This window comes from Calypte anna, chromosome Z, assembly GCF_003957555.1.
Source record: "Calypte anna isolate BGI_N300 chromosome Z, bCalAnn1_v1.p, whole genome shotgun sequence".
NCBI lineage: Eukaryota > Metazoa > Chordata > Aves > Apodiformes > Trochilidae > Calypte > Calypte anna.
The window spans coordinates 31,045,897-31,059,688 of NC_044274.1; the positions used below are offsets into that span (position 1 = coordinate 31,045,897).

The window sequence follows — 13,792 nt, forward strand, 5'->3', positions numbered from 1 at the left end:
CTTTCTTTTTTTTATTAATATTATTTTTTCCTTTGGTTATATTTATGAATAAAATGGAACAACTAAGATAGGGGAAAATGAAAAAGCACATCAACACATTTTGAACCAGGTGTATTACAAGAACTTGATCAAATATAAAAAGTTATGGTGAACTAAACTTGTGAGTTAAATGAAATAAAATATTCATGGACCAGCTCCATGACATACTCCATGTGATCATAGTCACAAAAAACTAATTGAGACACAGGATAAATCAAATGGGAAAATAAGACTTGTATAATGTCTTTTAGTTATTAACTGCATTTTCTCCCAGAACTCAAGAATAATTATAATACATTTTCCAACTGTTTTTCTTTACAGTACTTGGGGTGTATAGAAGTCTTACGTTCAATGAGATCTCTTGACTTCAGTACTAGAACACAAATTACCAGGTAAGACTTTGTAAAAGTATGTTTTTTCAAATGACTTCTGAATTGTATCCCCAAAGTGGAAAGGCCAGAAAATGTCAAAACACATAATAAATAGTTTTGAGATACCATGACTCTACTTTTTAATTTTGCTTTTACAGGTAAATATCTCACCTGTTATTAATTTAGCTCCAAAAGGGTTTAAAGGATATATTTTTGTGATCTTTTGAAGTGTAAGTAACGGCTTTAGAAATTTTTTGCCAACTTCTTATGCTAAATAAAGCACTCATTCAGGTCCAAAATTCATGACATTTTAGCCAACGCAAATTAGAATATACTTAAAATCTACAGTTTATTCTTCAAAAATTAGTCAAAAAAGGAACTGGTTAGGAGCTGCCTGTTTATAGGTTTTGACAGTCATTTCTTATGAAAAGATATCAGATTACAAGCTGACTGTACAAAGGATATAAATGAAAATATATCCTCACAATGACATGAGACAAGTGAAAAAATTTTGTTTTCCAGGTGTAGTGTAAGAAATAGTAAGCCTGTTGTAACAGAGGTACATAAGAACAATGCTGTCTTTTGAAACGTCCATGAATAATTTTTTCATTCTAGGAAACTAATTTCTGAGAGCTATAGAAAACAATGTTTTGCAGACATTTGCACTTGAAATGCTGAGCAGACTAATTTCGGAGAACTGTAGTGCTGATATTTTCCAGCAACAGGAGGCCACGGTTTCAAATTCTGTCTTCAAAACAATGAAGTATTCCTTTCAAATGGAACACATATAAATATATCAAGTGATTTGACTGGGTACATACAGTGCTTGAATTTCACTTCTCTGAGGCTTCTTACAGTTGTTGATAGTTCATAAGTTTTTTGTAATACCATAGACTGATACATATTTCTTTTATTATAAAAGAAAAATTACTTATTGTATGACTTGAATGTGTGTGGTCTATATGAATCCTAAAATCATAGAATCATTCTGCTTGTGAGGCACCTTTAAAGGTCATCTAATGTCACCCCCTTGCAGTGAGCAAACATCTTTAACGAGATCAGGTTGCTCAGAGCCCCTTCCAATATGAATTTCAATGTTTCAGTTTAGGGATGAGGTGTCTACCACCTCTCTGGGCAACCTGTTCCAGTGTTTCACCATCCTCATTGTAAAAAATTTCTTCCTTATGTCTAGTCTAAAGCTACATGCATTGACTTTGAGTTACACTTTGACTTAACACAAAATGTTAATCATTAATGTATCAAGATACTGCACTTACAAGGGGCACAGAAGCACAAGGACAGCTAAATTACAGGATTCTGCTTTTCAGTCAATGTAGACTATGTAGGCGTTTGAGAATGTTACTACTGTACTTTAAAAACTCATTCTGTACATATTTGTTGTATTTGCAGCAGTAACCTTTTGAAATTATTTCATATGTAAGCAAACTTGTAGTTCCAATGCTGGTGGCACATTTATGTTTACCTCTTGGTAGTTAAATTGTTCTGGCTCATGAAACAGTTATGATCACTACAGGGATAGTATTCTACATCTGAACACAATTGGTCTTTCACTATATGTCTTCATTGGAATAGTGTTGCACTTTTCTTATTATCTAGCTTAAAGGCACAACTATTCTTTAATACTCGAGCATATTTGCTGATCTGAAGCAATATGGTCTGCACAAGCTAAGTATCTTTGTATCATAATTCTTTCAATAAAGAATGATTCTTGGCTTTTAATTTGAGACACACTTGGTATTATATATTTTTTTTCTGTTGAAATTACAGCATAATTTGGCCGTCATTTTCTTGGCTCATATTCCTCTGAACACACCTAGAGCACAGGATATTTTTTCCAATCTAGAAACCTTATCTTCCTGTTTTACTTGTTATTTTGCATTTGCAATTTTCAGCTTATTGTAAAACAATGAAGACTCATCATTCCTTTGATGTAAAACCTTTTTTGAAATGAGAAGTTTTTAGGTGGCTTTTGAATCATGATCTAGTATCTTAATCTGCAATTTATTAATTCATCTGGGTCTAGAAATCCCCATGCCATATTTTAAGTACCCGCAGATAGCAGTCTGTGACATGTATTGTCATGTAGCATTTCACATACAAGCCTATTCTTTATTAAGAAAATATTGTTAAGTATTTATTAAAATTCACATTTGCTGCCTAACTTGCTCATCTGAATTAAGAAACATAACATGACCTCAAGATATGAAGTGAATTAATAAGGCTGGTATTATAGGCACTAATTCCCTCTGGCACCAAATGGTTTCTGCAGCACCTTGATTACAAATAAAATAAAACCACCTGAAAGTTATTTATGTCTGCTATTTTATAAGTTTCTATTTAGGTATATCCATTGCTGATTTCTCTACAGCCAGTGAGACATCTGTCCTTGTAACTTGATGGCTTCTGACAGTATGTGACTGAGGCTTGGTTTTGTAGATTCAGTAATCTTAGTGCCACCTAAGGAACCACAGCTGCAGCGAAAATTTCCCTGTGTATAGGGATGTGTAAACTTCTCTGTGTAAACTTCTCATAACTGGAGAAACAGGTGTCAAGGGAGCTCTGATTCCTTTCTGACTCATAACTTTGTAAAGTGATTTTACTGCATGTATCACACCTGTTTAATCTCTTACTTTTTCCCAAGACAGGCTGATCTCCCTTCAGCCTGTAAGACTTCTGGCATTATGCAGTATTTACTAAGTATAATTAAGAACCAGAAAAGATAAGCCAATTTACCTGATTTAGCATGGAAATCTGAATACATCTCTTCTGAATAAGCATGCATTGTGCTTAACATATACAAAGCATTTACCTCCTTTCTAGCACTGCATCACATTCCTGTCCCTCCTATTTTCTTATCCTCGCTTTTACTCCAAATGGCAGAGCTCAAACATAGGAGCTAGCCATTAGGAATTCTACATTTGCCTTTCTAATTATAGCATATGTCACTTTATGTCTTTGCTTAAGGAGGAACAAAATCCCAAAGTAAGATGAACAGCACCAGGTACAAGAAGAAAAAACTACTGTTGCTCAGTCATGGGGAGGGTCAGAGATGTAGTCTCTGGCTCTGCTGCAAACTTTGGGCAGAATTTTTGAGAAAATATTAGGTTCAGTTACAAACAATTCTGTGATGCAATGAACTGGTGCTTGTAAAGAACAACTAAATTGTTGGATAAACATTTAGAAGTAATTTTAAAATTGGGCCAAGTTTTCCACTTATCTAGTGAATCAGACAAACATTTAAAATAAGAAGTGAATGGGAAAAGGCTGGTCGGATATTTAGAATGGCTTTTAAAATCACAGCTATCATAATTAATACATTAAGATATCATATACACCACACGTGGACCAGTATAACAAATAAAAACTGTGACTTTCAACTCTAGGAACTGTAGTGAAGCCTCAGTGCAAACAGTTTGGTCAGTGGTGTTTCCTTCCTTGTCACAGTCATATGAGAAATCAGCCTGTGTCATCTAACACTGTTGTACCTGGCCTGTAACTTGTTTTGGTTTTGCTTTTTCAATTCTTGTGAATTAAAATGTTAAAAGTTGCAGCAGTGTATTTGTCTGTGTGAAAGCAATGAACAAGCACTATCACTTATCCTACTCTTCATTGGATCTTAATAACTTTGGTGGTGCCTGACAAAAGGTATTGTTGTCCTATTTTTGGATCCATTTTGTGGCAGAATGAACTATGTACAACTATGTTACCTACAATTTATAACGGATTTTTCTCTTTATCCTTACACATTTGAAGCCTCAAGATTCTTTCATTACAGGAGAAACAGGAGAAATAGAGTAGTATTATGCAGTTTTGTTGTATTATCCTTTTCTGTAATGGATGTAATATCATGTGAATTCTTGAGTGAATAAATAGCTGCTAAAATCAAGGGACAGCAGTCATGTGTAATGATAAATAAAAACCAGCTGAATCTACATGTTGCACCATTTATTACCCAGTGATAATTCCAGTAACACATGTGAAGTCAGGATGACTTTCTTGGGCAGCAAGATGAACAGAAGCATTTCATTTTCCAATACAAAGGAGGATCAGGAACTCTAGCAGGCAAGACTACTGAGTTAACTGCAATTGGCAAGTGGTCCTAAGTTCATCTGAAACCTTCCAACATCATCACAGAAAGAGACCACTCTTAAGCTTGTGGGGCCAGGTCCTTTGAGCCCTCAGGCTATTTATTAAAAAGAAAACCAACCAAAATTACCCCCAAAAAACAACAGGTAAATTTTTTTTTTTTTTTTTTGCAACCCATACCGTGTTTTCAATTCATATACTATATTTGTTTGCTTATTGTTAAATCTGTTACAATGTAATGAATCTTCACTACTGTGTATGCATGAGTGTAGTTACGCACTGGCTTGAATTAGAATAATGTTGCATGCACTGTGTGTGCAGTGTATAGCAGTGTCTGAACTACAGAATTGCATGTACACTGATATTTAATGGAATACAATCAGTTCACTGCATGCAGCTTTAGAAAGTCATGCTTTAGAAAGCAATCCCTGTCCTGAGTAAACATACTGCATGCTGTGTTAAAGCAAGTAGACAGAGGACTGAAATGCTTCTTTATCTGCAGTGGACCCAAATCCAAACCCTGATCCCAGTCCTCTCAATAAATGTGGTTGGGCTGAAGAATTTGGAAGATATTCCTCTCCATATCTGGGGCCTGAACTTATGAAAACCAAGCATATTTATGCCAATATCCCAAGTTTCCTGAGAAGAGATGATGGAAATCTATATTTTAGAGCTGGGTTTGGGTCCAGTGCTAAAAAATTTGCTTCAGTTAATGTATTATTTCTTTCAACTGTAACTGTATTCTTTGTAGAAATTCATCATCAGGATACATCAACAAAAAAGAATGGAAGACATTGGAAAGGAAGAACATTTCTCCCGAGATTTTTCAAAGTGGATAGGTAACGTGTTATCTGCAGTGAATTCTATATTCAGCCTTCGCCTTAAGATGGTGTCTTTTTTGCAGGTGTGTGTGGCTCACTCTGCTTTTTGCTACATGGATTCTAGGTATGGGGCAGTGCTTACGGGATGGTGCTTAGGAGGTGGTGGAACACACATACCTGCACGGCAGTCTGGGAACACACCTGTGTACCGGAAAGAGTGTGAACAAAAATCCTCTTTCCTTGTTCACAATTACTCCAGAACCAAAGCTCTAGGAGGCATGGGATGCTGAATATGTCTCAGTTCAACAGGAGGGAGGATTCTCAAAAGTGAATTTATGAATTTATGATTCATAAAGCACACCTCCAAGAGGGGCAATGACAGCTATAGTGCTTGATACTTTCAGAGAATAGTTTACATTTGCTAGTTTAGCTATAACTAACACAAAAATGGGTTAGAATAAATAAGAGGTTCTATTCTTCATACTGAAATCTTTAATTTTCAATATAGTATCAGTGCGGAAAGTATTAGCTAGTATTTGGATTAATTTGACTAATATATGGTAATGCAAAGCCTGAATGAGGGTTATTAATTGAACTCCTCCGTTCCACTTGCTTTTGTGAGAAAGCAAAGAGGCTCTGAGGGATGGAGGAGGAGGTGAGTTGAAAGCTAAATGGTCATAGAAGGAGTTATGGGTATATATGTGGGCTTTTAGATAGCTGTTAACTCCACATGGTTCTGCAGAAGCAGGATTGAGGCACAGTGGTCTTTCACATGTTTTAAATGCAAATTAACAAGAGCTTAGCACCTTGGAAACAGGGACACTCAAGTTCTACTGCAAAGAGCACCTAGCAGCATGATTACACAGAGAAATGAATCATAGAATCATAGAATCATAGAATCAAAGAATTGGCTGGGTTGGAAGGGATCTCAGAGATCATCGAGTCCAACCCTTTTACCACCGTTGTGGTTGAAGGCACAAGGAATTTGAATGTCCTTCATAAGACATTTCCAGTCACACCAGACTGTTCATTATCACTGGATGGTCCTGCTGGCAAATAGAGCTTGTATAGTTATAAAATGTTGTGACATATAGGGCAATTATTTCCTGAAGCCCAAGTCAGAGGTGTAAATAGGAAGTTCCCAGGTGTAGTGTGACCTGCTGATTGCTACCTGCTACTGGTCATGCAAGTAAGCAGTGATAAGCTTGCCAAAAGAGATCCTAAGGCAATGAAAGGAGACTTCAGGGTGCTAGTGGAGGGATGAGGAGCACAGATGGTGTTTTCCTCAATTCCCTCAGTGGCAGGTAATGCCACACCTGATCAACACATGGCTAAGGGGCTGGTGCCTCAGGCTGAATGTTGGGTTCTTTTATCATGGGGATGTTTACTGATCCTGCTGGTGAGAGATGGAGTGGAACTATCCAAAAGGGGTAAAAGTATTCTTGCCCAGGACTTAGGAAGGCTCATTAAAAGGGCTTTAAAACAGATTTGAAGGGGGGATGGGATGAAACTAGGACCACTAGAGATAAGCCTGTGGATGGCATGGCAATGTTAGAAGTGAAACTGACAGCCCAGATCAAGTGCATCTACATCAATGCACTCAGCATGGGCAATGAACAGGAGCTGGAAGCCATTGTGGCAAGACAGCCATGATGTAGTCACTATCACAGAAACATGGTAGGATGACTCTCATGGCTGCAGTGCTTCAGTGGATGGCTACAAGCTCTTCAGAAAGGATAGACAGGGAGGGAGAAGTGATGGAGTAGCTCTATACATTAGAGAGTGTTTTGATGGTATGGAATTTGAAGATAGTGATGATAAGGTTGAGTGTTTATGGGTAAGTGTGAGGGGGAAGGCAAATAAGCTGGATACCGGTTGGGTGTCTCTTACAGATCACCCAACTAGGATGAGAAGGCAGAAAAAGCATTCTGCAAGCTGCTGGCAGAAGTCTTACAGTCATGAGCCCTTGTTCTGGTGAGGAAATTCAACCTGTCAGATGTCTGCTGGAAATAAAACACATTAGAGAGGAGGCAGGATAGGAGGTCCCTCTAGGGTATGGAAGATAACTTCTTGACACAGGTGGTCAGTGAGCCTACCAGAGGAGGTGCCTCACTGGACTTGCTGTTCACAAATAGGGAAGGACTGTGGAGGATGTAGCAATCAGAAGCTGTCTTGGGCTTAGCGACCACAAAATGCTTAATTTCTTGATCCGTAGTGAAGTAAGGAGGGGGGTTAGCAAAACCTCCATCATGGACTTTTGGAGGGCAGACTTTGGGCTGTTCAGTACATTGGTTGAGAGAGTCTCTTGGGAGACAGTCCTGAAGGGAAAAGGGGACCAGGAAGGCAGGATGCTCTTCAAGAAGAAAATCATAAAAGCATACAAATGGACTGCTATTTTGCTGATTGAGGATGGTAATGAGACTTGGACATTAGAGTGCAAAGAGCAGGTGTGTTTTACTGGTGGTAACTAAATAACACAAACAAATTTAAAAATACAGAGCAAAGCTCCTAAAGCAGACAGATAGAAAATATACAGGGTAATGCATCAAATCATTACTACACAAAAGAAAGGACAGTGATTAAGAGAGAGAAATCACCACTAATCATACGTTACCATCATCCAGTTCCGCAGCTGCTGGGGAGCCTCAGTTGCAGCAAGGATTTGGAGAACCCTTCCCAGCAAGTGGGAAAATCCTACACAGTGCATCCACCTGTAGGCTGAGGCATCCAAAGTCATTGCAAGAGGGTCCAGCCTTATATATTAAAAAACCTACAAGTCAAGATGACTTCCCATATTACATTAGGTGGAAACATCTTGTTCATCTCCTGACCAACCAACCACAACCAGGACTGGGCCATAGTCCAGGGTGTGATTGGCAGGGTCTCTCTGACATACACTCTTTCTGAGTATCAAGTCAATTATTTTTTATAAATTGTGTTTTTGATGATTAATACAAGGTTGCAAACCAGAAATTCTTAAGATACCAAGACAGGATTCATCTATAGGTCAGCTCTGGCTTGGGCCTGTTGTCCCCAGCTACAGCTGTCCCTATGCATTGCAGGACAAAATGGCAGGAAAAACAAATGGCGAGGCTGAACAGGGAGTTTTTGCTGTGACTCAGGGAAAAAAAGGAGAGTTTACCTCTTCCTTTGGGAGAAGGGGCAGGCATCTCAGGATGAGTATAGGGATGTAGATAGGCTATGGAGAGAAAAAATGAGAAAGGCAAATGCCCAGCTGGAGCTCAATCTACCATTGTCATAAGGGACAACAAAAAGACTTTTTACAAATACATTAACAGTAAAAAGAGAGTCAGGGACAATCCCCATCCTTTATTGGATGTAGAAAGGAACACTGCAACCAAGGATGAGAAGACTGAGAGACTTAATTCCTTCTCTGCCTCTGCCTCTGTCTGTATTAGTCAGATGAGCTACCTCTGAGGTATTTAGCCCCTGAGCTGGAAGATAAGGATGTAGAGCAGCACAACCCCCCCATAATCCAGGAGGAGATAATTAATGACCTGCTGTGGTATCTGGACACTCACAAGTCTATGGGACACAATGGGATCCATGCAAGAGTATTGAGGAAAATGGCAGAGGAGCTTTCCAAGCCTCTCTCCATCATTTAACAACAGTCTTGGCTAACAGAGTAAGTCTCAGAATACTGGAAATTTGCCAATGTGATGCCCATCTACAAGGAAGGCCAGAAGAAGGATTCAGGGAACTATAGTGCTGTCATCCTGATCTCTGTACTTGGAAAAATTATGGAGGGCGTTGTCTTGAGTGCACTCACATGGCAAGTACAGAATAAAAAAGGGATCAGGACCAGCCAGAATGGCTTCAGAAAAGGAAGGTCTTGTTTGACCAACCTGATCTTCGATGACCAAGTGACCTGCCTAGTGGATGAGGGAAGGGCTGTGATGTTGCCTACTTAGACTTTAGTAAAGCTCTTTGACACTATCTACCATAGCATTCTCCTAGAGAAGTTGGCAGCTCATGGCTAGACAGATGTATTTTTTTCTGAGTTAAAAATTTACTAGACTAGATCTGAAGAAGGATTTACTTACTAAGAGAGTAGTTGGATGTTGGAATGAACTGCCCAGGGAGGTGGTGGTATCATCCTGGAGGTATTTAAAAACTGTGCAGATGAAGCACTCCAGGACATGCTCTAATGAGCATGGTGATTTTTAACTTTTTTTTAGGGGGAAGGGGTGAGGAGGCAGGGTGTTGATGGCTGGGGTCAGTGATCTTTTTCAACCATGACAATCCTGTGTGATTCAAATCTGTGTGAAAGAGCACAGCTGGAGCTCTAATCCTCTAATTAAAAGCATTTTTTTAAAGGTATCTGTCTCCAAAGTCCTGCTTTGGACATGAAGGCAATTACGGGTTCACAAAAAATACTCATTAGGCCAAATTTTTTCATATTAGTTTTTGTAAGGTTTCCTATGCCTTCATTTGAAACACCTGCTATGGGTATTTCAACTGTTATGCAACTCTTTTGAATGAGAAGATACCTGAGAGTAAATGACCTGAGGCTGAACCCAGTTTGGAAGACAGTTAATTTCTTCCTCTCCATCTCCCTGACCACAACTATGATAAACACCTAGAGAACAGGCTGAATGAAAAAAAAAGCCTTAAGGTCACACAGGACATTAAAGGATTCAGACACCTAACAGTTTGAAACCTACAAGCACATTTTTTCTTTATTTCTTGGTGTCACTGACCTTGTTCTTGACAGCTGGAGGGTTATGCTGAAGGCAGGTTTTTGTATGGGCATTCAACACAAAGGTTTTGTATACCCCAACGTCATGTTCATAGAAGCTGCAACCTATATTTTAAAACGTTTCCTCTTTGAAAGATACTCCAAATTTTAGACCAAGATTGCCAAAGTCTAAACAATGGCTAACTGCAGATACAGTGCAGTGAGACTGTGATCTCAACACTGGAGGAGTAGATGTATGGCTATCTAGCATCACCTGCTGGTGGCATACATCTGTCATAGGTATAAGGAAAAAAATGATATTTTTGCTCCAGTTTTGCTAATCACAAATATGATTGTCCCTGCAGAATGAAGAGATATATCTAAAAAGGGTGTGCTACTTGATAAACAGTTTCACTATGTATTTCTAAAAATAAGACCCTTGTTTGGAACTACCATCTTAGAAATCATTAAGGTCAGGAAGACTTTTCTGTTACTGGTGAATGAAACAGAGTTTCTGAAACTTACTTGTATATTATAAATGAAGGTAGAGATTGTACCAAAGTTGCCTCAAATATTCCTTAAAATCAGACCATCTATAAATACTGAGAGCAGAGCTGTCATTAAGCATACCAATGGGTAATGGTTTCTTTGGCAGCAAAAGCAAAAATGGCTTCTCCAGTGCATTGAGTTCTGTTATCAAATTGGTGGAACTCTCACACTGAAGATGCAGGAGAATAAGAGTAACAGCCATTGCATAGATTGCATATATCTAATAGCATGTGGTACTCTTGGTCCAACAGTTGCCAAGCCCTTTTACTGTATAAAGTTTATTCATTAAATCAAAAGTGAAGTTGGCCAGCTTCCTTTCATTTTCTGCTTGTAGATTTTCTACGTGTGAAAAAACTTCGTTTCAAGAAACAGAATGAAGAGTGGAAGGGAAGAAAAGGAGAAGTCACCGTCTCCTTCTTTGTTCTACCAGTGACAACAGTTCTGGTGCCACGTCTGATGATGATGCCTTATTCTGCAAACCTTTTCTTCCAGGCTTTCTGTCACTTGTGTGGCCAGGACAGGTTTCGCTTTGTTCAGGCGTGTGTGACAAATGGCATTGCTTGGTCTCTGTGTCACTTTCTGGGGGTGCTCCTCTGAAGGGGTGCACCCTGAGTGGTACTCTGAATTTGTGGGAGTAGGCACATCCATGACACGCAGCTAACTTCCCCTTCCTTTCCTTACTCTCTGTTCTGTTTTGCTTACCTACTTCTTCAGACTTACATCTTCCACACATGATCATTTTACCACTTGGCACTTAAAGTTATGTAAACAGTAATATATTGGCTTAGTCTTCAGAGCTTGTGTATGTTCCCTGTGTTACTTCAGACAGCACATGCTCATCTTCCTGTTTTTGCAAATGAACCCAATAATATTTCAATTATTAAATGAATTTCTAAAAATATATTTTTGGTCTCTGGTTTGTTTTTGGGTTCCTTTGGGGTTTTTTTGTTTGTTTTCAGAAGTAAGTTAACTTTATATTTAGTACAGGTTTTGTTTCTTCTCAGCAAATGCTGGTAAAACATTTGGTAGTGATTTATAAATTATTTTAAAAAATGGCAGGAATACAATACTGAAATAAATGGTTTCCTCTGTACAATTCTTCTAGAAACATAATGCTTTAATTTTAGACGTGTTTCACAGAGGAACAAATTTTTGGTTCCCGAGTGAGCTAGTTTATATAAATCAAAGTAAAATATGACTAAAGCAAATATGAAAAATATCAGGGTATTAACCTTTTTAATGGCACAGTGTAACAATGTAAAATGTTTTTTTTTCTTTCTCAGTTGTCAAGTCACATTAAAGCAGAACTGGTCAGCCTCAGTTAGTATTTTTTCACTGGGTGTATTTGTGTGCTGAAATTATGCTCAAAATACACAACATATTTTGTGCAAAGAAAATTACAGAATGACCATCTGCAAAGGAGAAAATACTTTTGGACAAATTTGGAACTCAGCATGTATGTGGTCCCTACTGCAGACAGCACAATAGCTAATTTTACAAGAGATCAAAATAATTCTACGCTGGTATATTAATTAATTAATTAATTAAACAGCATGTGGTTTAGAATGGTGTAGTGTGTGTCCAGATCAAATAACCTTTTTATTGGAAAGGAATTAAATGTAGTCACATCCAAATTTTCCAAACTCTGTGCAAATGTTTAGCCATGCAGATATGTCCAGAACTTCTGCTTTTGTCTGCTTTATACAGTGTTTGCAATACCTATTTCTGACCTTGTTCTGTGGCTCAAGTATTTGTGCTCTGGAGGCATTTGCAAATTTGATTTGCTGCAAAGACGTATTTCTCCTCTATGCAGCCTGTCAATTCAAGCTAGAAGGAAGTCTTCAGGATGTCTTTTCCACATCACCAAGCCATCTGTGTAAAGACCACCTTCCCCAACCTCTCTATCCCCATTTGATCTATAATATTCTGCACAGAGAGATCCAAGAACTTTTCCACTGAAAAAGTTCCTGGAAATGAAGTAGCAGATATTTAGGCATCCTTTTTCCTTCTTCATCATCTTGTTTTCAACAGCTAATTTTTAAAGACTCCTTAACTTCCAGGTGGGGAAAATAATGTGCCTCTTGTTGAGGGTACATGAAGAGTGGCTGCCAGATCGTTCTGACCTTGCCTAGGCAGAAGTGCTCTATGAATATATTTTCTGAAGTTCCCAGCATTTCCATGAAAAGCACTGTTAACAGTAGTTAAAATTGTAGTTGCTTGAGGACATTCAGATTTTCAAAAGGGAAGCTAAAAGAATTGTCAAGTTGTAGTCCAGACATCCTGCCTCACTTTTTGTGAACCTCAACATGCTCTCACCTTTCTCCACACACTTGCCCCCCACTTCCAGTCTTCCTGCAGACTTCAGGCCCACTGAGTTCTATAAAACTGATGTATTTTACTAAAAAGAAGACAGGTACTTGGAAAATCCACAGTGCTTTGTTACTGAATGGGAGGATAGGATGTACATCCTAGCTTCTCAGCTGGTTAGTGCTTTCCCTGCTCTGCTGAAGCAGGGCTTACAAACACTAACGACACCTGCCTTTCCTCTCAGACCTGGGTTTGTTTCAGCCTTTTCAACTGGTGCATTTTCTCTCCCACACTCAAATGACAGTTTTGACCAGCAGGGTTCTTGAATCAGATGAGTTTGTTGGGTAACATGCTTAAAGTTTGATTATCAGGAACTGCTAGGCAGAAGAGGTAGTAACAAAACCACGCCAGTACCCAGCTTTGCGCCAGTACCCAGCTTTGCACCAGAAAACCGGCAAGCTTGTAAATGCTCTTTATCAGTAGTGGCCTGAGATTTCCCTTTTCTTCCTATCTGCTTGATCTTGCTGCTAGAGAGAGAAGGTGGTAGAAGCAAATAGGAGAAGAAAGGAAGTTAGAGGTGGATTTCTCTCACACACAGTTTATATCTCTGAAATGAAACCCGTTTTGAGAGAGACAAAACCTATGAGGGATCTATCAGACCACTGGAGGTGACAAAGAGGATGAAGTGCTGGAAATGCTTTGTGGCAGCAGCTTGCAGCCAAAATATACAGGAAGCTCAGACACACTTGCTGGTGAAGCAAGAAGCATGGGTCTGAAAGACATCAGTGGCCTGGTGACAGCTACCCCATGGCCTCTAAAAGGACTTAGTTTTGTGCAAGATAAGAGAAACCACCACTTTTAGCTCAGTAGCATGTCTGAGGGGGTGGCTCTGTGTAACA

At 38.8% G+C, this 13,792-nt stretch overlaps 1 protein-coding gene across 1 annotated transcript in view; it reads left to right on the forward strand.

The window, feature by feature from the left end:
- The window catches only part of SHC3 (SHC adaptor protein 3), a 64,950-nt gene that overhangs the window by 22,302 nt on the left and 28,856 nt on the right, over positions 1–13,792 (forward strand). Inside the window, exon 2 of the mRNA XM_030467454.1 lies at positions 361–431. Coding sequence (XP_030323314.1) covers positions 361–431 — 71 coding nt within the window. The remainder of the gene's footprint in view (positions 1–360; positions 432–13,792) is intronic.